This window comes from Chlorocebus sabaeus, chromosome 20 (assembly GCF_047675955.1).
Source record: "Chlorocebus sabaeus isolate Y175 chromosome 20, mChlSab1.0.hap1, whole genome shotgun sequence".
NCBI lineage: Eukaryota > Metazoa > Chordata > Mammalia > Primates > Cercopithecidae > Chlorocebus > Chlorocebus sabaeus.
Genome location: NC_132923.1, coordinates 73,316,910 through 73,338,885, shown reverse-complemented (window position 1 = coordinate 73,338,885; position 21,976 = coordinate 73,316,910). Strand labels below are relative to the sequence as shown.

At 35.1% G+C, this 21,976-nt stretch overlaps 2 protein-coding genes and 1 non-coding gene across 13 annotated transcripts in view; 1 reads left to right on the top strand and 2 right to left on the bottom strand.

Moving 5' to 3' along the window:
- ITGB3BP (integrin subunit beta 3 binding protein) overlaps positions 1 to 7,452 on the bottom strand; it is a 73,809-nt gene extending 66,357 nt beyond the window's left edge. For 4 of the 8 annotated variants that reach the window (XM_007978468.3, XM_007978474.3, XM_007978467.3 and 1 more), the window contains exon 1: positions 7,317 to 7,442. In XM_007978468.3, the coding sequence (XP_007976659.2) occupies positions 7,317 to 7,321 (5 nt within the window). In that variant the 5' untranslated portion in view covers positions 7,322 to 7,442. Of the gene's footprint in view, positions 1 to 7,316 lie in introns of all 8 variants that reach the window. The other 4 variants (XM_073007238.1, XM_038000845.2, XM_073007241.1 and 1 more) reach the window with 4 other exon arrangements.
- Positions 7,453 to 7,498: 46 nt separating this feature from the next.
- EFCAB7 (EF-hand calcium binding domain 7) overlaps positions 7,499 to 21,976 on the top strand; it is a 50,282-nt gene continuing 35,804 nt past the window's right edge. Inside the window, exons 1-6 of one of the 4 annotated variants that reach the window (XM_038000826.2) lie at positions 7,499 to 7,837; positions 9,772 to 9,959; positions 15,995 to 16,206; positions 16,847 to 16,933; positions 17,654 to 17,849; positions 18,294 to 18,415. In XM_038000826.2, the coding sequence (XP_037856754.2) occupies positions 9,773 to 9,959; positions 15,995 to 16,206; positions 16,847 to 16,933; positions 17,654 to 17,849; positions 18,294 to 18,415 (804 nt within the window). In that variant the 5' untranslated portion in view covers positions 7,499 to 7,837; position 9,772. Of the gene's footprint in view, positions 7,838 to 7,867; positions 8,641 to 9,771; positions 9,960 to 15,994; positions 16,207 to 16,846; positions 16,934 to 17,653; positions 17,850 to 18,293; positions 18,416 to 21,976 lie in introns of those variants that run through there. The other 3 variants (XM_007978477.3, XM_007978481.3, XM_007978478.3) reach the window with 3 other exon arrangements.
- On the bottom strand, positions 20,874 to 20,934 carry LOC119626395 (U7 small nuclear RNA). Its single transcript, XR_005242564.1, has one exon. It is a non-coding gene; the product is annotated as a U7 small nuclear RNA (small nuclear RNA).

The following is a 21,976-nucleotide window of genomic DNA, read 5'->3' as shown; positions in this document are numbered from 1 at the left end:
GAGATTGCACTACTGCACTCCAGCCTGAGTGACAGAGCAAGACCATGTCTCAGAAAAAAAAAAAAAAAAAGAGGAGAGGGGAAGGGAAGGGGAAGGGAGGGGAAGGGAAGGGGAAGGGAGGGGAGGGGAGGGGAAGGGAAGGGGAAGGGAAGGGGAAGGGGAAGGGAAGGGGAGGGGAGGGAAGGGGAGGGGAGGGGAGGGGAGGGGAAGGGGGAAGGGGAGGGGAGGGAAGGGGAGGGGAGGGGAAGGGGGAAGGGGAGGGGAGGGGAAGGGAGGGGAGGGGAGAAGGAGAAGGAAAGAAAAGAAAGAAAACAAGAGAAAAGAAAAGAGGAAATGAAAGAAAAGGAAAGGAAAAGAGGAAAGGAGAGGAGAGAGAGAGAGGAGAGCAGAGGAGAGAGGAGAGGAGAGGAGGGAGAGGAGGGAGAGGAGAGACAGGAGAGAGAGGAGAGGAGAGGAGAGGAGAGGGGAGGGGAGGGGAGAGGAGAGGAGAGGAGATCAACTGGGTGCGGCAGTGCTCACACCTGTGATCTCAGCATTTTGGGAGGCCAAGGCATGAGGATTGTTGGATATCAACATGGGCAACACAGTGAGACTTTGTCTCTACAGAAAAATAAAAAATTAGGCCAGTGTGGTGGTGTGCATCTGTAGTCCCAGCTACTTGGGAGGCTGAAGCAGGAGGATCACTTGAGCCCAGGAGGTCAAGGTTGCAGTGAGCCATGTTCATGCCACTGCAGTCCAGCCTGGGTGACAGAGTAAGACCTTGTTTCACAAAAAAAAAAAAAAGAAAGAAAGAAAAGCAAATACCACGTTCTCATTTATTAGTGGGAGCTAAACAATAGGTACACATGAACATACAGAGGGAAATAATAGACACCGAGACCTCAAAAGGAGGAAGTGTGGGAGGAAGGTGAGGGTTGAAAAATTATCTTTTGGGTACAATGTTCGCTATTTGGGTGATGGGCACCTACGAGTCCAAACCTCACCATTATGCAATATATTCTTGTAACAAATCTGCACATATACACCCTGAGTCTATAAAAAATAAAAACAAATAAATTAGGTATAAATGATCATCCCCCCAAAAAGAAAGTACAAAGAAGGAAAATTAGATTACATGAAAAACGAAATATAAAACAGAAAAGATAAAGATAATACCAAATACTATTATACAAGTTTTTATCCACTTTTTTTTTTAAAAGATGCATTTTAAAAAGTAGAAATAAAAAAAGCAAAACTTAAAAAGAAATGTTTGTTAGGATTATGACAGGGATTGCATTAAATCTAAACATTGGTAAGAACTAACATTTTAATAATACCACATTTATCATTTAATAATACTCTCATTTATCTTCATCTTTAATTCCTCTAAGGAACATTTTGTAATTTTCACTGTAGAGGTCTTGCATGTCTTATGCTAAATTACTACATGTATTTTTATGTAATTGTAAATGAAAAATCTTAAACTTCAACTTCCAGGTGTTTATTGCTGAAATATAGAAATATATCGATCTTGGCCGGGCACGGTGGCTCAAGCCTGTAATCCCAGCACTTTGGGAGGCTGACATGGGCGGATCACGAGGTCAGGAGATCGAGACCATCCTGGCTAACACGGTGAAACCCCGTCTCTACTAAAAAATACAAAAAACTAGCCGGGCGAGGTGGCAGGCGCCTGTAGTGTCAGCTACTTGGGAGGCTGAGGCAGGAGAATGGCGTAAACCTGGGAGGCGGAGCTTCGCTTGCAGTGAGCTGAGATCCAGCCACTACACCCCAGCCTGGGTGACAGAGCGAGACTCCGTCTCAAAAAAAAAAAAAAAAAAAAAAGAAATATACTGATCTTTATATACTGATTTTGTGTCCTACATCCTTGCTAAATTGTTCTGAAAATTGTCTTGTAGACTTTTTAGGATTTTCTTCATACATGATGTCATTGTTGAATCATTAATTTTACTTTTTCCTTTTTTTAAAAATTTTTATTGTTTTTGTTTGTTTTGAGACAGGGTCATCCAGGCTGGAGTGCAAGTGACACAATCACAGCTCACTGCAGCCTTGACTTCCTCAGCTCAAGTGATCCTCTTGCCTCAGCTTCCCAAGCTAAGGCACGTAACATCATACCTTGTTAATTTTCGTATTTTTTTTTGTAGAGACAGTGTTTTGCCATATTGCCCAGGCTAGTCTTGAGCTACTGGGCTCAAGCAATCTGCCTGTCTCAGCCTCCCAAAGTGATGGGATTACAGGCATGAGTCACTGGGCCTGGCTCCACTTTTTCCTTTTTAACATTGTGGGTGTTTTTCTGTGTGTGCTTTGTTGAATAGAGGTGGTGAGAGGACACATTCTTGCCTTTTTCCTAATCTTAGAAAAAGTTTTCAATACTGAATATATTACCTATAGGTTTTTCAAGGAAATGAGAAGTTCCTTCCTATTCCTAGTTTGCTGAGGGTTTTATTTTCTCATGAATGGGTATGTTCTTTGTACAATTAACCAATGAAATCGTCTGGGTCTTTGTGGGAAGATTCTTAGTAACAAATTATATTCCCTTAATTATGCAGATTTTCTATATCATCTTATGCCATCATGCTAAGTTGTATTTTTCAAGGAATTTGTCAATTTTGTATAAGTTGTCAAGTTCACTGGAATAAAGGCTTTAATGATATTACCTCTTTTAATATCTATAGTATCTTTAGTGATATTCTGCTCTTTCATTTTGGATGCTGCTAGTTTGTGTTCTCTTTCATGTAAGTACAATTTATCCTTTCATTCTGGATATTGATCATTTGCTTTCTCTCCTGTTAGACTGTTATATCTACCTTTCCCTTTAAAAAAAAAAAACTTTCATGTTTGTTCCTTATAGACAGTGAAGAGTTAGGACTCGCTTTAAAAAAAAAAAAATCTAGCCTTATTCTCTACCTTTTTCATTGATGTCTTTACTGCACTTAAACTTGATGTAATTATCTGGTTGGGTCTACCATTTAGATAGTTGTTTTCTATTTGTCCCACCTGCTTTTGTTCCTTTGTTCTATTTTACCTGTCTTCTTTTGAATTAACAGTATTTTTAAATATATCATTTCAATCCCTGTATCTGTTTTTTAGGTATGCCTCTTTGTATTTTCAGAGGTTATTCTGGGGATTACAATATGCCTTTTTAACATATCACAGTCTATCTAGAGTTATAATAATACAGTACTACTTCATGTAAAAGAGAAGAATCTTGCAACATTATAGTCAACTCCCTCTGTGCTTTGTGCCACTAGTATCATACACATTATGTCTACATATAACCCCATAATAGTGTTTAAGTTTTGCTTTAAACATTCTCGCCTTTTTAAGAAGTTGAAAGCAAAAAATACATAGATCCTCGACTTACAACAGGATTATGTTACAACAAACCCATTGTAAATTGAAACTATTAGTTGAAAATGCATTTCACACATTTAACCTACTGAACATCATAGCTTAAATGTGCTGAGAACTCTTAAATTAACTTATAGTTGGGTAAATCATCTAATCCAAAATCTCTTTTAAAATAAAGTGTTGAATATCTCATGTAATTTATTGAATACCGCACTGAAAGTAAAGAATGGTCATATGGGTACTTGAAGTAGTTTCTACTGAACGCATATTGCTTTCACACTATTATGAAGTAAAAAAATTCTAAGTTAAACCAACAGGTGAGAGTCACCACGCTCAGCCAAAAAGGCTCTATTATACCTTCCTCTATTAGACTTTACTGACTTTTACAAGCAGGAAAGAATTGCATTTAAATTTCATATTTTTCTTATATAAAGTACTAATGATTTCACCAATCTTCTTTTAAAATGCAGGACACTTTATTTATAAAAGAAATTATATAACTTTGAATATCTACTATAATTCAAAGGATGTTTATTTAATGGTTAACTTTCACTTGGCCTGACACATCATTCCACCCACCTATTTCTTTATAAATCAATCCACAAAATAAAAATCATTGTACCTGGCAGTAGCATCAACATGATTACAGCATATAGGCACAATAAATATCCAGGATACGTTTATATTCATTTTCCCTTATCTTAGAAAATACAGCACATTTTAAAGTTCTCTCAGAAAACTCTCAGACTACAAATACATCAGCAGAATGGCCCCCACTGTTACTGTTACGAATAGTTTTCTACAACAATAATGCTATTCCAACTTTATAGCTTTAGTTCAGTCATAGCTTGGAACAGAATAAAGTTAACTCTGGTAGAGAATATCCTTGGCTGAATTAGCATGATGATGTACACTAATTAGAAAGACTAAGCAAATGGTATTTTTTAAAGGAGGCTTTATAAAGCAAAAGGTAGAAGAAAAAAGGTCTAGAATGGGATTTGATTACTTATAGCAAGAGCTACTAAAAAGGCATGTATCTGTCTACATAGAATGAAATCTTTCCAAAGTAGCAACTTTATCATTCAATTAATGCATACTTATTGAGCAACTATTTTATCAATGAGGACACTGAGTAACAATCTAAGGAGCACACAGCTGGTTAACAGACTCAAGATTCAAGTCCTGTTTGTCTTACTCCAAAGTCCATGATTTTTCCACTTCAATCTAAAAAAAGGGAAGGTTTCAACCTAGATAGAGAAATGACTATGTCGCTAATTTTATAATGTACACAGAAAGAGGAGCAAGATTGGAAGGGAAGATGATTAGCCTAACGAAACCAACAGCAGCATTTATCTAATTCATCTGCTTCCTCCAAAGGATCAAAGAGAAGGCATAGAAAGCTACACTTAGTGAGGACTTAAGATAGGTAATCTCTAAATCCTTTTAAAAAACATTTTAAGTAGTGCATACTAAATGAATAAATGTAATACTAATGAATAATGGATACTAATGAATAAATGTAAGCTGTGTAAGTTATAAAACATAAGAAAATAAGCACCCATAAACTCACCACATAATTTAAGAACTAGATCATTACCAATATGATTGGGTATACATGCATCTATTTGCTTCCCTCAAAAGTCATCTATTAAAATGTATTTATCATTTCTCTGCCTTTTAACAATAATCTTATCACATACGTATATAACCATAAATAGCTTATTTTGGCTTGTTCTTAAGTTTTATAAGGATAACAAATGTAGTCTCATACAAATTGGTTCTTTAACTCATTAAGATTCATCCATCCACTCTATTGTCACTGAACATTTGCTGTTTCTTATTTATTTTAGATTCATTTGGACCATATATATTTTCACAATTACTCATTGTAGTATTGAATTTTTTTCTGCTCAAGGTTCTAAGAAATTAGGAGATAGACCACACCCTCCCATAAGTTATATTACACATTTAGTCTTCCAAATACATACCAAATAGTCACCATTTCAACATCACTTAAAAATGAATCCACCTTCATATGTAACTTGCCAAGATAGCTATTTGCACCACTCATTTATGACCTCATCAGTAACCACATTAAAAACAAACAAACAAACAAAACTTAGTTTACTAACAATGATGGAGATTCTCTACTAACATGTCATTATGTTTTATGCATTACTTAACTGCTGATTTGGTCTTAAATCACTTTGCTAAAACTTAGAAAATTAGCAAAGTAATTGCTAGTCTCACATATAATATATATTAGCTATATATGTGAGATGTTAACCTCAACTTTAAGGTTGTATATTTATTATCAGAATATATTTATCTAAAAGCCTAATATAACATCTCCTGTGCATGTTAGGAGGACAGTTGTCAAAAACGTCCACTTTTAAGCCTGACGCAGTGGCTAACTCCTATAATCCCAACACATTGGGAGGCTGAGGTGGAAGGATCACTTAAGCCCAGGACTTCAAGACCAGGCTGGGCAACATGGAGACACCGTCTTTACAAAATAAAAAAAAGGAGGCATGGTGGTACGTGGGAGCCCGGGAGGTAGAGGCTGCAGTGAGCTGTGACCACAACACTACACTCCAGTCTGGCCAAGAGAGCTAGACTCTGTTTCAAAAAAAGAAAAAAAAAGTTCCACTTTTCATAGTTTTTTGGTTCCCCACTCGTATACACAGACACACAGTTCAGGAGGTATTACCACTTGTTCGGCAAATACACGTTTGTTTTCATTGCATTCTTAGGGACTGTGTGTGTGTGTGTTTGTGTGTGACATTATCTTTGCAGCTTTGTTTATCTGAGAACTGGATGATTTTTATAATGCAAGAGTAGGGAGACAAGTCTCTTTGCTTAATTCTGGGGAAAGGAAAACCTCCTCAATAATCCATAACCTTTAAGGGCATCAGTAAAACATGCATTTATTGGTAGCTGTGTTGAACACCATATTAGGTGATGGGTTTATCTGTAAAGATAATAGCAGCTCTTATCCCCTAAAGTCTTTTAGGATTAAACGAAAAAACGCAGATAAATTGATTAACACAGCACCCACATTGTAATTCGTGATTGAATAAATATAAGTTATCATTTCTGTACAGCTTTCCCCTTTCATGTCAATTCCTATTTGATGCAAATATTTCCCCAGCTGCGTTACTTCGCATTTTACTTAATACTGAAATAAACTAAGGAATAGGTTACACTAGAGGGGGTACCTAAATCAGCCTGAGGATAAGGACAGCCAGGGAAGAATTACAGGTGTTTGATATCCACCCCACTCCCACCTTTAATGACCTTTTTTTTTTTTAGGTTTCTATAGGGTAGCAACTATTTTATGCATCTCAATATAGGATGGATGAAGGATAGGAAAAATAGATGAATATTATCTAGCACAATGCCTATTCCCACTATGGTCATTCTCAATAATCAGGTTATTGGTCATGGATGGGAATTTAGAGATCATGCAGTACAAACTTAATTGTGTAAGTAAGAAAACCGAAGCTCAGGGTCGATAAGTGACTTGCCCAACAGTGAAAGAGTCTTAACTGGAATCCAGGTATCTAGACCCAGTCCATGAGTTCTCCCACGGGTTTATATGAACGCGCCACATTAATGAAGGCAAGGGACTGACAAACTACGAAGGCGTGTTTTTATCTACTCTGTTTCATTCTGTGTGTTAACCTTATTTATGTTATTTCAAGTTAGACATCACCTTAAATACAGCCCACAGCTTACAAAATCTGTCAAAAGCATCGTAGAAACAGAAAGCAAAGGAGACTGTCGTATGAGTACCGCTGGAGGAGACGTAGAGTTGAGGGTACCAAGCGAGAACTGTCTGTCGACAGAGGAGACAAGTTTATACTCCGAAAAAACAGGAAAACGAGAAAGGCTGTTGGGCCACATAACATCTACTCTTCTTGCAGATGGCCCCCCAAAACAGCAATACCCAGGGAGGAGATACCTACGGCATTCTGAGATTCGGGGAAGCACCACTGCCGCTGAATAAAACGAACCCAGCATCTTCTGAAAACAGAAACTCCGCCAAAGGAAACGCCAAGGCATGAAAAGCGCGCGCTGGACGTTGCGTCACGCCCACCGCGGCCGGGCGGAAACACCCTCCCCGCGACGAAGGATCCGGGTGTAAGCGAGCAAAGGAGCGGGAGGGGAGTTTAGGCCCAGGAGAGCACCCAGTTTCTGCTGGGTATAACAGAGCACTTTCTCTCACTACTCTGGCCATACCGCGGCTCCTCTATCTGGCCCCGCGATAGAGGAACAACACAGCTGTCTCTGTGCGCTCTGGATCAGCGCTTCCTAGATTTCTAGCCGGATCGTTTGGGGAAGAGCTCTGCATCTTATTTCCGGTGGCGGTGAGGTGCAGTTGCCATGGTGATTAGAGAAAGGCCCAGATCTGTCCGGCTGCGGTGAGGGGAACGCGGAATCGCCGAAGAGAATTGGCTGCGCTTCCTTGTTTGTGAGCTAGAATTAGGTAGCAAACAGCTCGCTGTCTCTATCTCTTCGCTCCCTCTGTCCCTCTCTGTGTGGCTGCTTCTCCTTCCCCTGCTTTGTCTGCTTCTCTGTCATAAACATTTGGCCCATGTGTATACCTACAATGTACATGTAAATGCGGTTTTATTTCCAGAGGAGTACAAAAATAGGGAGATGGTGCCCGAGATTACCTGTGAAAGTATTTCACTGTGTAGGGACGGTGACTGGATGGCTTTCTGTTTTCGCTTGGCCCGGTAGAAGCCTTAGGCGCTTGTTAACAGTTTATTTTTCTTGCTGTTGTGTGGCTGGTTATTTATGGAGCCGTTTGCTGCAATGTACTCTCTAGGCCCCTGTCTCAGTCTCTGGCTGGAGTTTTAAATAAAGGAGGTTTCCAAGCCTGCGGGGGGTGCAATTATATGTTTATTTAAGCTTCAGTTTGGTTTCTCGTCACAGAAAGGAGAAGAATAAAATTCTGGCACATTTCTGCCTTGCGATTTCCACGTGAGGGAGTTGCCTTGTTTGGAAAGAATATTTGAGGACGATCCTAAAAAATACTTACACTTTAAAATTGCTTATTGCAAAGTGAAATTCATTCTCCCTTCCTTCTTGAAACAGTTTTCTTTCACACTTGTGAGGAGATGCATGCACGCATATGTGTTTAAAACTGATGCTTAATTATAGTAATACCAATTTGCAGTAACCAGACTGTGACACCACATCCCTGTGGGGTCCTTCTAAACCTGGTGTAATATGAAAGTGTCAGGCAGGCGGCCTGTGTATTATAAATAGGGTACTTCATCCATGGTAAGCAATTATTATCTTTCTTTCCCAAGTGTAAAAGATCTATATAATTCAAAAAGGTGCAAATGATTTAGGTCTCCTGAGTAGGAATCCAATGAGTCCTGAAGGGGACCCTACCTGTATCATCTTATTATTGAACTTGAAATATTCAATTTAGTTGGCTGGAGTGTATATTAGAAGTCAAAGCTGGGTAGAGTAATGTTGGAAGCTGTTAGACCAATCTGATAACCCATAGTAACCATTGTTCAGTAAACCTATATCCACATTAACAAAGAATAAACTGTTAGTGAAATTTACGGCTTTTTGCCACTTACTGCTAGCTGGGTGACATCGCTACCCCTCAATTTCCTCATCTGTAAAACGGACAAAAAAATACCTGACCACTGTAATAGGGATAAGACAAGGTGTATGACAGTTCTTTAAGCTCTTATGTACAGAGGTGCTATATCAACCTCAAACGTTGTTATTAATAAAGGAACACAGTAAAACTATGATAATGTTATAAATGACACTTTTGAAATATAGCTATTTGAAATGTGGGGCTGCATTATTGAGATGTTAATGAAATGATCTTGCTGATCCTGCTGTGGAAGATGGGTGCCAACTACCACTCATATCCAATTTCTCATTATTCTGGAGTTTCTCAGTATCTGCAGTTGATTTAGCACTTATTACGTGCCAAGCAGTATTGTATATGCTTCACATGTATTAACTGATTTGGTCCTCTTGAAAACCTGATGAAGAGTCTCATCTGACTTTGTTTTGAGAGAATAGATGTGTGCTTTTCCTTTGTTCAGTGATTTTTCTTTTGTATATATCTTTGTTCTTTTGGCTATTATTACATACTTGAACAATTGTATATATACATATGTATATATCTAAAATTAGAAATCAACTGCAAGGGCTTATTCTTGTTTAATGTATAATACATCCATTATACAACTATAATATTCATCTTTTTCTTCCACATATAAAACTTTTAATATCTTGATTTTTTCATAAAAGTTATAAATTTTCATCTTTTTCTTCTATGTATGAAATCTTAATTCTCCTCCCTGTATGTGAAAGACATGGTGACCTTTGCATTTTAGTGATTCACATTGACAAACAAGTTTTTAAATTACTTTTCAATAGAATGGCGATCAGTCCACGAAGCGATGCAACTTTCTCCAGTCAGAAATCAACACCTTCAGAGAGTCCTCGAACAAAGAAATTTCCACTAACTGAAGAGGAAGTATTTTATATGAATTGTAGAGCTGCCTACTTAACTGTCTTCAAAAGCAGCTTGGAAAACATTATTTCTAAAGATCAACTTTACTTGGGTAAATTTTTTAAAATTTTAAATCTTTCACCTTTTTGTTGAAAGTTAATAAATAGGTCAGAAAGACTGAAATTAGAATTACCTTGTTGAATCATCCCAATTCCTTAGTGAAGCTTGAGCAATGGAAGTATAGTAAGCTATTATGTCATGTTATATAGTTACATATTCTAGGAACTACAAATAAAACTTTCAATGTTTATACAAACTAGATGGGTAATTGAAAGCTTCTGTCAATTCCTACTTGCTTAAGATATTTTTAATTCTCATTTTGGTGCTTTAAGATTTATCATAATAAAATTAAAACACTTTTGGCCTCTAAGTCACTAGTCTGGATTTGACCCATAAAGTGTAAAGGATATGTAAAAATGGGTGGAATGTCTGAAAAAAGTGAAGTATTGAGAGATAAGTGAACTTTTAAAAGAGAATTGAGTTTGAGTTTTTTTCTTATTTTTATTTTTTGTTTTGTCTTTTATTGCTTCTGTCCTTTATCACATTTAAAAATTCCTCTCATTACAAAGGTCCCCAAAACCACCAAATTTGGTCCTTGCCAGGAGATCAAATGATTTGGAGGTCTTTAGTCATGAGAGAGTGATAAACAACGGTACTAGATAACACTGACTACTCATGTCAGTTTCATCAAGGCTAATAACTTTATGGGTAGAGAAACTAAGTTATTTTACCAATTTTAGAATGAATTTTCTTAAACCAAAACCCTGACATATTTTTGCAGCAGTGTCTTGAGTTTGTATCCAATAAGATCTATTTGAGGAAATTTATTTTGAGGAATACAAGAATTGACAAGATTAAAATTTATTTGATGTCTAAATAAAATATATTATTTGTAAAGTAGTTTAAATGCAAATGCACATGACTGACTTTTAAAGTCATGTTTAATTTTGATTTACATTACTAACATGACCTATTTTGAATTTTAAGTATTTGTGTTTAATTCTTATACATTAAATGTTTAGGCAGACATCCAATAAATTTTTTTGTTTGAAACGGAATCTTGCTCTGTCTCCCAGGCTGCAGTGCAGTGGCGCAATCTCAACTCACTGCAGCCTCTGCCTTCTGGGTTCCAGTGATTCTCCTGCCTCAGCCTCCTGGGTAGCTGAAATTACAGGTGCGTGCCACCATGCCTGGCTAATTTTTGTATTTTTAGTAGAGACGGGGTTTCACCATGTTGGCCAGGCTGGTCTCGAGCTCCTGACTGCAGGTGATCCGCCCACCTCGGCCTCCCAAAGTGCTGGGATTACAGGCATGAGCCACCATGCCTGGCCAGTAAATTAAAATTACTTCTAATTCGCCATTTTTTCTAAAATGTCTGAGATTTTTTTTTGTTGTTGTTGTTACTGTTTTGAAAATATACTAAGAGAAGGAATCTGCTAAGTTTAAAAGTTTAACATGCCTTCCACTACTATGGCATTTAGTTTGTGAATCAATGTGTATGTATTATTAAGGTGTTATCAATCTTATAAAATTATCTGGGAGGATAACAATGCAGTGTTTGTCTCTTCAGTGTTATATACACTTTTGGTTTTAGGGTGAATACTCTGTTAATGTTGTAATAATTGATTTTAGATGAACTATTTTTTAGAAAGGAGTAACATGAACCAGAGCTGCTGCTTATTGCTATGTCTTTCATCTATATCCTTCTGCCACTTATACATATAACATGTGCATTTCCATTTTAAGGTCGGATAGAGCAGTAGCATTACTATAGCTTTAAGTTCCTTTTTTGTCAATTTATAAATAATACAGGCATTATAGACTCATGTCAGAACTTTAAAAGTAAACCCTAACAAAAGATCCATATCATGGTGTCAAAATTTAAACATCTACAGCTACCTAATATTTTTACTATCATCAAACTTAATAATTAAATCCAACTAATTCTAAACCTAGAGATTAAAGTTAGTAGGAAATAGATTGTATCAGTTTCTTAGATATGGGTATGTCTGCTTACTGAGTACATGTTTTGGCATAATTAATTTTATTCTGAGAAAGTTGTTCTTTTCTAATTACCAGTACATTTTTTAAAACAGTATTTTCTTTGTTACTAAAGATAGCAGCAAGCATATGCTAAGCTACCACTTGTGAGAAAAAGTTACACACCTTTTTTCTCAAAACTGAACAGAAAATATAATTTTCTTTCATGTGGACTTCAGATGCTGGCAGGGATGTGGAGAAAAGGGAACCCTCATACACTGTTGGTAGGAATGTAAATTACTACAACCACTGTGGAGAACAGTTTGGAGGTTTCTCAAAAAACTAAAAATACAGCTACCATAGGATCTAGCAATTCTACTACTTGGTATATACCCAAAAGGAAATCAGTATATTGAAGAGATATCTGCACTCCCATGTTTACTGCAGCACTATTCACAATACCCAAATTTGGAAGCAGTATAAGAGTTCATCAATAGATGAATGGATTTAAAAAAAAAAAAAAGTGGTACATATACATGGTGGAGTACCATTCAGCCATAAAAAAGAATGAGATCCTGTCATTTGCAGCAACATGGATAGAACTGGAGGTCATCATGTTAAGTGAAATAAGCCTGGCACGGAAAGGCAAACATTACATGTTCTTATATATGGGAGCTAAAAATTAAAACAATTGAACTCATGGAGATAGAGAGTAAAATGATGTTTATCAGAGGCTGAGAAGGGTAGTGGGGGTGAGGGGAGAAAATTGAAAATAGAAAAATAGAAAGAATAAGACCTAGTATTAGCTAGCACAACAGGGTGACAGTAGTAAAAAAAAAAAAAATTAAGTGTACATTTTAAAATGATTAGAGTATAATTGGATTGTTTGAAACAAAGGATTAATGCTTGAGGCAATGGATACCCTATTTACCCTGATGTAATTATTGCATACCTGTATCAAAATATCTCATATTATATACCTAGTATGTACCTCCAAAAATTAAAGATTAAAAAAAAGAACCTTAGACAAAAGGCACTTTAGGCTTAACAATAAGGAAGAAATTTTGCAGAAAATTTTATATAATATTCATTGTCATAAAAATAATTTAGTAGTTGTGTAAGTGCATTCTGTATATGTACCATGATTCAGTTAACTACTCCTTGATTGTTTGAACATTGTTTCCTTTATTATTAGTAGCAGTAGTGTAGCAATATGATGAGCATCTTTGCACACTAAGCCTTTTTAAAATAAAAATATTTTAGAGGCAAAAAAAATTACAACTTCATTTACATCTACTTGTATTCCCAGCTTTTAAAGGGTAGGAGTTGGCCGGAGTTGGAATCCTAAAACACATATGCCATTTCTTTGATTCTGTGAACAGCTGAATTAAGGAATAGTTCATTTACACACTAGGCAAAATACTTACTAACATGTTGTTGCTAGGGCAGTGTGGTAATCAGGACTTTTGTTGACATCCAAAATAAAACCGTGGAAATAAAAACATTTATATTATCTCCAATGCAACGAATTTCCACAAAGCCTTTATAGGTGTATGGAAGATGGCAGTTACCACAACTGCAATTTCTGTTAGCTCTGAAAGTCACTGGCATAATCTAGAGGAGAAGAGAATTTTATTTATGGATTTTTAATATGTTATTACCCATAAGTTATGGCCATAGATAGCAATTTTACACTCAGATGTAGACTTCCTATTTAGATTATAAAATTTCTTGCCAGGTGTGGTGGCTCATGCCTGTAATCCCAGCACTTTGGCAGGCTGAGATGTGTGGATCATCTGAGGTCGGGAGTTTGAGACCAGCCTGACCAATATGGAGAAACCATGTCTCTACTAAAAATACAAAATTAGCCAGGCATGGTGGTGCATGCCTGTAATCCCAGCTACTTGGGAGGCTGAGGCAGGACAATTGCTTGAACCCGGGAGGCGGAGGTTGCAGTGAGCCGAGATTGCGCCATTGTACTCCAACCTGGGCAACAAGAGCAAAACTCCATCTCAAAAAAAAAATAAAGAAATAACAATAAAATAAAATTTCTTTTTTTGAAATTTTCAATATAATGTTCAATATAACTGACTCACTTATATCTGTATTTGTTACCCTGATCTGGTTTCTATCTCCATGAGGATATTTCTTTAGTGAAATTGTTTTATACTTATTGGTCCTTATTATATTAAATTGTAGAATATCCAAATTATCGTTTTTTGATGCTGATTGGTGATACACAGATCTTGTGAATTCCTATAAAGATAGTTGGAACTATCCAATATAAGATTTTGTAATAGAATTTGGCAGTACAATTCAGGACAATTGTATCTTTTAAAATTATGTTAATTCCTTCTGTGGTGCTTAGGAAATTTATCATTGGTTCATTTTAGAAAATGTTATATTTCAGTATGCAGAGATGTATTTGCAAATTACCAAGTTACTTCTATTCAGCTGTTCAAAATATCTGCAATTGCTTTAACTATTGTGTTTTAGTGTGATATGACATACGTAAATATACAAAGCTCTTCTCACATGTACTTCTTTGCTCTTCATAGATAGAAGGATGTGGTTAAAAATGAAGAGTAGTTTGACCATAGCATCTCTATAATAATCTTCTCTTACAGTATATTGATATTCTTGATTTTTAGCAGGGCCATAACTGCAAAGGGATACTTTATGTGCATGTATTTGACATTTGGAACATGATTGTTTTTGAAAGCTTAGTACCTAGCAATGATGAACATTTTAGATATCATGCCTGTTGACACTGATATTCTTAAATGAATGATTTTCTCATTTCATTAAGATACTTGTTTTTTAAATTTACACATTGTATGTATTTATGAGGTACAATTTGACATTTCAATACATTTCTATGTTGTATAATGATCAAATCAAGGTAGTTAGTATATCCGTCGCTGCATGCATTTATCTTTTCTTTGTGGTGAGACCATTCGAAAGCCTATCTTCTGGCTATTTTGTAATATACAGTACCTTAATGCTAACTATAGTCACCATACTGTGCAATAGAATACCAGAACCTATTTCCCACTATCTTGATTGCAACTTTGTACCCACTGACCTACCTTTCCCCATCGTCCCCTACCCCCAGAGTACTTAGGTAGTACTTACAGTTCCCCTTCCCAGTCTCCAGTAACCACTGGTCTGTTCTCTACTTCTATGATATTAACTTTTTTTTTTAAGATTCCACACAAGTGAGATATGCTGTATTTGTCTTCAGTGTCTAGTTTATTTCACTTAACATGTTGTCCTCCAGGTTCATCCATCTTGTTGCAAATGACAGGATTTCCTTCTTATTTATGGCTGAAGAGTCATTAAGGTATTTATTTAGCCAGAAAAAGTACTAATTCACACTTTTTGTGTTATCCTTTTGTCCCCCAAACAATTAAGTGGATGGATGATTGTTTTTAATCTTGTATTTCCTTTAGAAGCTTTTAGAAGAGCTTTTAGAAGCTCTTAAGTAATCAGATATTGGTAGTTATTTAAACCATGTAGGTTGAGAACCAAACTGTCAGAATAAGGAAAATCTATTTAATTCTGGCGTTAATAATTAAATAATCTTTAGGTGGTGGCATACATATTTTTGTTTTTCTTTTTTTTTTTTTTTTTTTTTTGGAGATGGAGTCCCACTCTGTCACCCAGGCTGAAGTACAGTGGCACAATGTCAGCTCACCGCACCCTCCGCCCCCCAAGTTCAAGCGATTCTCCTGCCTCAGCCTCCTGAGTAATTGGGATTACAGGCGCCTGCCACTGTGCCCAGTTAATTTTTTCGTATTGTTAGTAGAGACAGGGTTTCTCTATCTTGGCCAGTCTGGTCTTGAACTCCTGACCTTGTGATCCATCCGCCTCGGCCACCCAAAGTGCTGGGATTACAGGCATGAGCCACTGCGCCTGGCAATATTTTTGTTTTTCAAAGTCAGGCCTATCTTGGTATCACTAGATAAATCAACACCAAAGGTAATGTACTGGTATATGTATAGTGTTTTTTAAATATCATAATACATAGTGATTTGAAGAAAAAAATGCACTTAAGTACGAATTCCAAGTGTTATAATCACAAATAATACTTGTTTTGTTGGGCAGCTCTTCAGCATGCAGGAAGAAATCCATCCCAAAAGACCATTAATAAGTATTGGACTCCTCAAACTGCCAAACTGAATTTTGATGATTTTTGTATAATTTTAAGGAAGGAAAAACCTACTTCAAAAGCAGAACTACTAAAATCATTTAAGCAATTAGATGTAAATGATGATGGCTGTATTTTACACACTGACCTTTATGAATTTCTAACGAAGGTAAGATCAGTAAAACTGTTTTGTAATATTCATATTTTGTGAAAGAACTTGGAATCTAGCTTTGACTACCAAAGTCTACATTAAAAATAACTATTTCATTGAGAGGTGAAATGAATTACTTACATGTTATTTACAAAGTACTTAGGGATCCTTCTGGATGAAAGGTTCTTTGTAAATAAAAGATAAAGTATAAAATTGAGCTTATGTTACCACCCCCTTGTGCTCCTATTTAATTCGTTCCTGTCCAGAACTCTTTGAAAATCAGTGATAGTTCCATATGTGATAAGTAAAAGGAAAACCAAGTATAAATGGGATTAGGAATCCATTCTCCTTTTTGGTACAATGTTAGAAAATATCATTCCCCTAAATTCAATAGCAGTTATAACTGACTCTATAGTATTCAGGTTTTAGTTACTATTTAGTAAACTGAAATTCAGCACACTTCTACAAAATTTAATAAAATTGTGAAATTTATATAGCTGCCTCATTCTTTCTTTATATATGTAATACTCATAATTTATAATGAAGCAATACCTTAAAACTATGGAAAAGATTAAAATGTGCTTCCACTATCCCTGTGAATAACAAAGTAGTAATCATGTTGCTTCAAAATAAATCTCGTTTTTTTTTTTTTTTTCAGAGAGGTGAGAAGATGACTCGAGAAGAAGTAAATGCCATAATAAATTTGACAGATGTAAATGCTGATGGCAAATTTGACTACATCAAGGTACATAATCTCACATTGATGTAAATGTACATACTGTGTTGGAAAAGTGTTTTTATTTTTCCCCAGCTTTATTAAGGTATAATTGGCAAATAAAAATTGTATATATTTACAGTGTACATGTAATGTTTTGATATATGTATACATTGTGAAGCAATTAAATCAGTTAATATGTCAACTAATTAACATGTCAGAAAATTATTTTTAAAGGGATGCATCTTTTTAATATTGGCAATGACATCCTTAAATATTGTGCATGAAATTTAATTTTTCCAGTCCCACAATTGCAATCTGATGACTACATTAAAAATAATATAACCAAGTTAAAAAACATGTGTGCTCACACACACAGACAGATACACACATAAACATAGAGACTCTACTCAGAAATGTACCTTTTCTGGGGTAGAAGAATCATAAAAATTATTTTGAAGAAATGCAAGTCTACACGTCTTATTAAAAAAAGTAATAATAAATCACCTCTCCTTGTGTAACATTTTATTTTCACTCAGAGTATGACCTCCTCATTGAATCACGGCTACATTTCACTAGGTCACTTGAGGCTGGTCAATCTGATTCAAAAAAATAAAATGTGTAACCATCAGTAGGAAATATATTCCATCTATCAGTCTATTCGTTGCCTACTAATGTGCATTTGCTTTCTCCTCTTCCCCAATGTATGATTGAATAGTTTTACCCACTGGACTTTTTTTTTCCCTATAGTTTTGTAAATTATATATGACAACCAATGAGCAATGTCTCAAGACTACACTAGAAAAACTAGAGGTTGATAGTAAAATGAGGCGTCACCAGTTTGGAAACCACATCGAAGGGTCCCCTGAAAGGGACCCATCACCAGTACCAAAACCATCACCTAAAATCATAAGAAAAACAGATCAGGAAACATTCTCAAATAAAGGTATTTACTTTTAACACTAAGAACTTCTTGATCAGAAATGAAGAGTCATATTCAGATAAATTTTTCCTTCCATTTCAGCTTCTCAGTGATAAAACAAATGAGAATCTTAACTTTTGTTAGCTACCATTTCTAGACTCTCTTAGCTGTAAAAATCTATTGAAGTAAAATTTTATTATGGAACTTGACTTAGCTATGCTCATTATATTTTATTAAAACTAAAATTTCAGACTGAAAGGTGACATATTCAAATAAGAATTCTTATTAGTAGCCCATAAATTAGGGACCATTAAAGCCTGATAAATATAAAACTTCTGACTTTATTTCAATGGGGAGAACAAAGAGAGTCAAAGTAATACAATAGATCTTTTATACTGCATTGTGTTTGGAAAAAAACTATTGACAACTTTTCATAATGTGAGACCAAATAATCATTACTTGTTGCAGGTGACACCAGGAGTTCTTTACTGTCAGCAACCAGGAAGTTCAAAACATCTGTTTCCTTCACAATTACCATGGGGGCTAATGGTAACCAAAACTCAAAGTTAACGGAGCCAAATTTAATAAAGGTATAGTATTTTAAGTTAACAGAGATGACTTTTTCTGAAAAAAATTTGACATTAAGTTTATTAATAACAATGCAGTGTCTACAGGGAACCAGTAAAGTTTATGAAGTAATTCGAGGTTTTTCTGTGGAATTTTTACCTGTAAGCTAGTATAATACTTTTAAATTAAAAATGATGAATATTATTATAAGCTCTTCAGTTTGAAAATGGTAACACTCAAGTTTTATAACTTGATGAGTAGATTATCAAGTTATATACTTTGGCAAGCAAATTTTTTGTTTTGTTTAACAAATATTTACCATAGGTGTTTCTTATAAATAAATCATTCATTCAATTTCAAGTCCTATGAGAGAATGACAACAAAGTCACTTTGCTAAGTCAATATTTGTAGAGTGTTAATATTGATCTTCTTTCTTTGTTTTTCCCTTTCTAGACTCAACCTTTACTAGTTTTCCTTCAACAGAAAATAATAGCTACAGAAATATAAAACATTAACTGGAAACTGCTAGGATACATTAAAAATGTGCACCTAGAGACCTCTGTAAAAGGGGAAAAAATGGTTATGACCACATACTGTAACTGCTGTTAGAAAACTGAACTGATTGTTCTCAAGAGCCACATTTTTGTTTCAAATAACAACTCTGTATTTGTTATTGAACTCTAAAGTCCCTTATATCTTTAAATTGCTAGACAGTGACATTTGTTCTATATTAAAATTTTAAAACATTATCTCCAGGGAATTTTGTTCAGACTGTTTAGGAATCTATACACCCTAAGCAATTTGGTGTGCATGTCCAACATGTTCATACACAATATTTAGTGTTCCAACAATATTATTTTCCACCAGTGGAAACTTTTTGTATTTTGCAACTAAATTAATTATTAATAAAATTAACTTAGTTACATAATTATGGTTTACCTGATTCAGAAGCACAAATAAATGTAATTTTAGCCACTCTAAAGAGAGATATAAATAAATATTAATGTGGATTATGTTAAGTTATAGTAAGACTTTGTCTCTGTGTCATTAGTTGGGCTCATACCAATATAATTTTAAAAATTTAGTTCAACACATATTCACTAAGCATGTAATGTGTGCCAGTTATTTTGCTTAGTGTAAAATATGAGCTTGAATTTTAAAATATAAATTTTCATTTGACTATTAAGAGTATACCAAGATAGTGTAGCATAGTATTTATTCATTCATTTATTCAACAAATACTTATTGAGTGACTACTCTGTGCCAGTGTTCTAGATGTTGATGAGATTAGTGATATAGAGTTTTGGATAGAGATCTACCTGGGCTTGAATCTTAGCTTTATCACTTCATAACTGACCTTGGGCGAATTAGTCAGCAGCCCTTCAGAGTTTCAGTTTTCTTATCCATAAATAGGGAATAATTATATTTAGTGTGCTTTGGAAAGATTTAAATCATATGTAAACATATGGCATTTAGCACAATGCCAAGGACATTAATAAATAATAGTGTTAATGTTAATACTATTTATTATAAAGAACATTAATAAATACTAGTATTAATATTATAGAACTAAGAAATAACTGGGTGCTTGTATGGGAATGACATGATGAAAGTATAGTTTAAGAAAAGTTAATCTACTGTTGTATTATGTATAGAGACGTCAGAGACACCATCTAAGAGGCTGATAGAGTTTTCCAAATATAAACTGATGATAACTTGGCCTAGGATAGTACCTAAATGTAATAAGGTTGGGGCAGGTGTAACAGAAAAATGCCAAAATTAGTCTGTAAGTCATAATGATTATTTAGCAAAGAGACTACTTAAGTTTTGTATCAAAGTCAAGAACAGGGAATGGTGTGGATGATAATTGGGAGTGAGGTAAAAGGTACTAAGATAATTTAATGATGAAAAGGGCATACTGTCAACTTTTTAATTCTGCGAGTTTCATATAAAATGTAATGCCTTTTGGAAATAATTGATAGCTGTGTATATCTTACCTTTTAATATCCTGTTTCTGATCTTGTATTGCCCACTATTGCTTACTATCTGCTATTTCTTAGATGAGCTGAAATTATTATTTTTTAAAGTAAGTGACCCTTTTGTTACTCAGCAGCATTCAGTTCTTTGTTTACATTTTTCTTTTCTTTTCTTTGTTTATTTATGCATTTTTTAAGACAGAGTTTCATTTTGTCACCCAGGCTGGAATGCAGGCGGGATCTTGGCTCACTGCAACCTCCGCCTCCCAGGTTCGAGTGATTCTCCTCCCTCAGCCACCCAAGTAACTGGGATTACAGGTGCATGCCACCGTGCCTGGCTAATTTTTGTGTTTTTAGTAGAGACGAGGTTTCACCATGTTGGCCAGACTGGTCTCGAGCTCCTGACCTCAAGTGATCTGCCACCTTGGCCCCCCAAAGTGCTGGGATTACAGATGTGAGCCACCACACCTGGCCACATTTTTTCTTTAATTCTTGTTTCCTCTTGGGGGGTTTTCTGGTAAAAACAGAGAACCTGCTAGACAAATTCTAAAAGAACTGTAATACTTGAAGTTTTTTCTTTTTTATTTCACAAATTTCATATATTCCTGAGGTTTTATAACCATTCTGAAAAGTACTTGGTTGTGAATATACAGAATAAATTACTGAAAGGATTGTTAAATTAATTTTCCAGATACTTTACATTTATTTTAAACAAGTTTAGGTATCTCAACTTCATGTGGAACAGAAAAGTATGGAATTGGGACAGAGAAGGAGGGACTTTTCAGAAATTAGAAAATTGTGATAGGTAAGAGTAAGCCATGTTTTAAACCATAAATCCACACAATTGGTAAAGGACTTGAATTACAAAAGGAAAATAAGATCCTTACAGGTACTATACATATATTACTTTCTATTGGCCATACTTAGTTACTATATTACTATTCTTTTTAAAATTCTGAGTTCTATCCATTTACTTAGATTCTGTGATGATCAAGGAATGTCAGGAATTTTCCTTTCAGAGAGGAATAGCTTCACTTTCCTTGCTAAGACCAGTCATGTCTAGAATTAGAGTAAGCCCCAAACTATTAGTTGTAAACTCCAGAGATGCAATACTTCCTATATTCAGATTCTTAGAGTGTGCCTACATTTATATTTTATACATGTATATTGTACAGCATATGCACACACATCACACACATATGTTGTACAACCTATATATTATAATGTCAAAACATATAGCATCTATATTATATGCCATTTATATGTTATATGTATGTCTATATATGGCAATACAAATATAAACATTTTAAATTCCAAATGGTTCATTATCTGTTAATTTTTGTGAAAGCTCCATATAATAATTTTCTTATAAGTTTCTCACATTTTCAAAATGTTGATCAATTCAACCTGTCAGTTAGGTTTCAGGCCACATCAATTTTACCTTTCATAAATTATCTATTTAAGTTTTTACTTTTTAAGTATGTATAGTTTACAATTATTAACAAAAAATGTAACAACCGGTTACCTTCCTGTCTTATCATACCCGAAAGCAAATAGCCTCCTAATAAGTATGTGATATAGGAAATCTTTATAAAAAACAATAGTGAT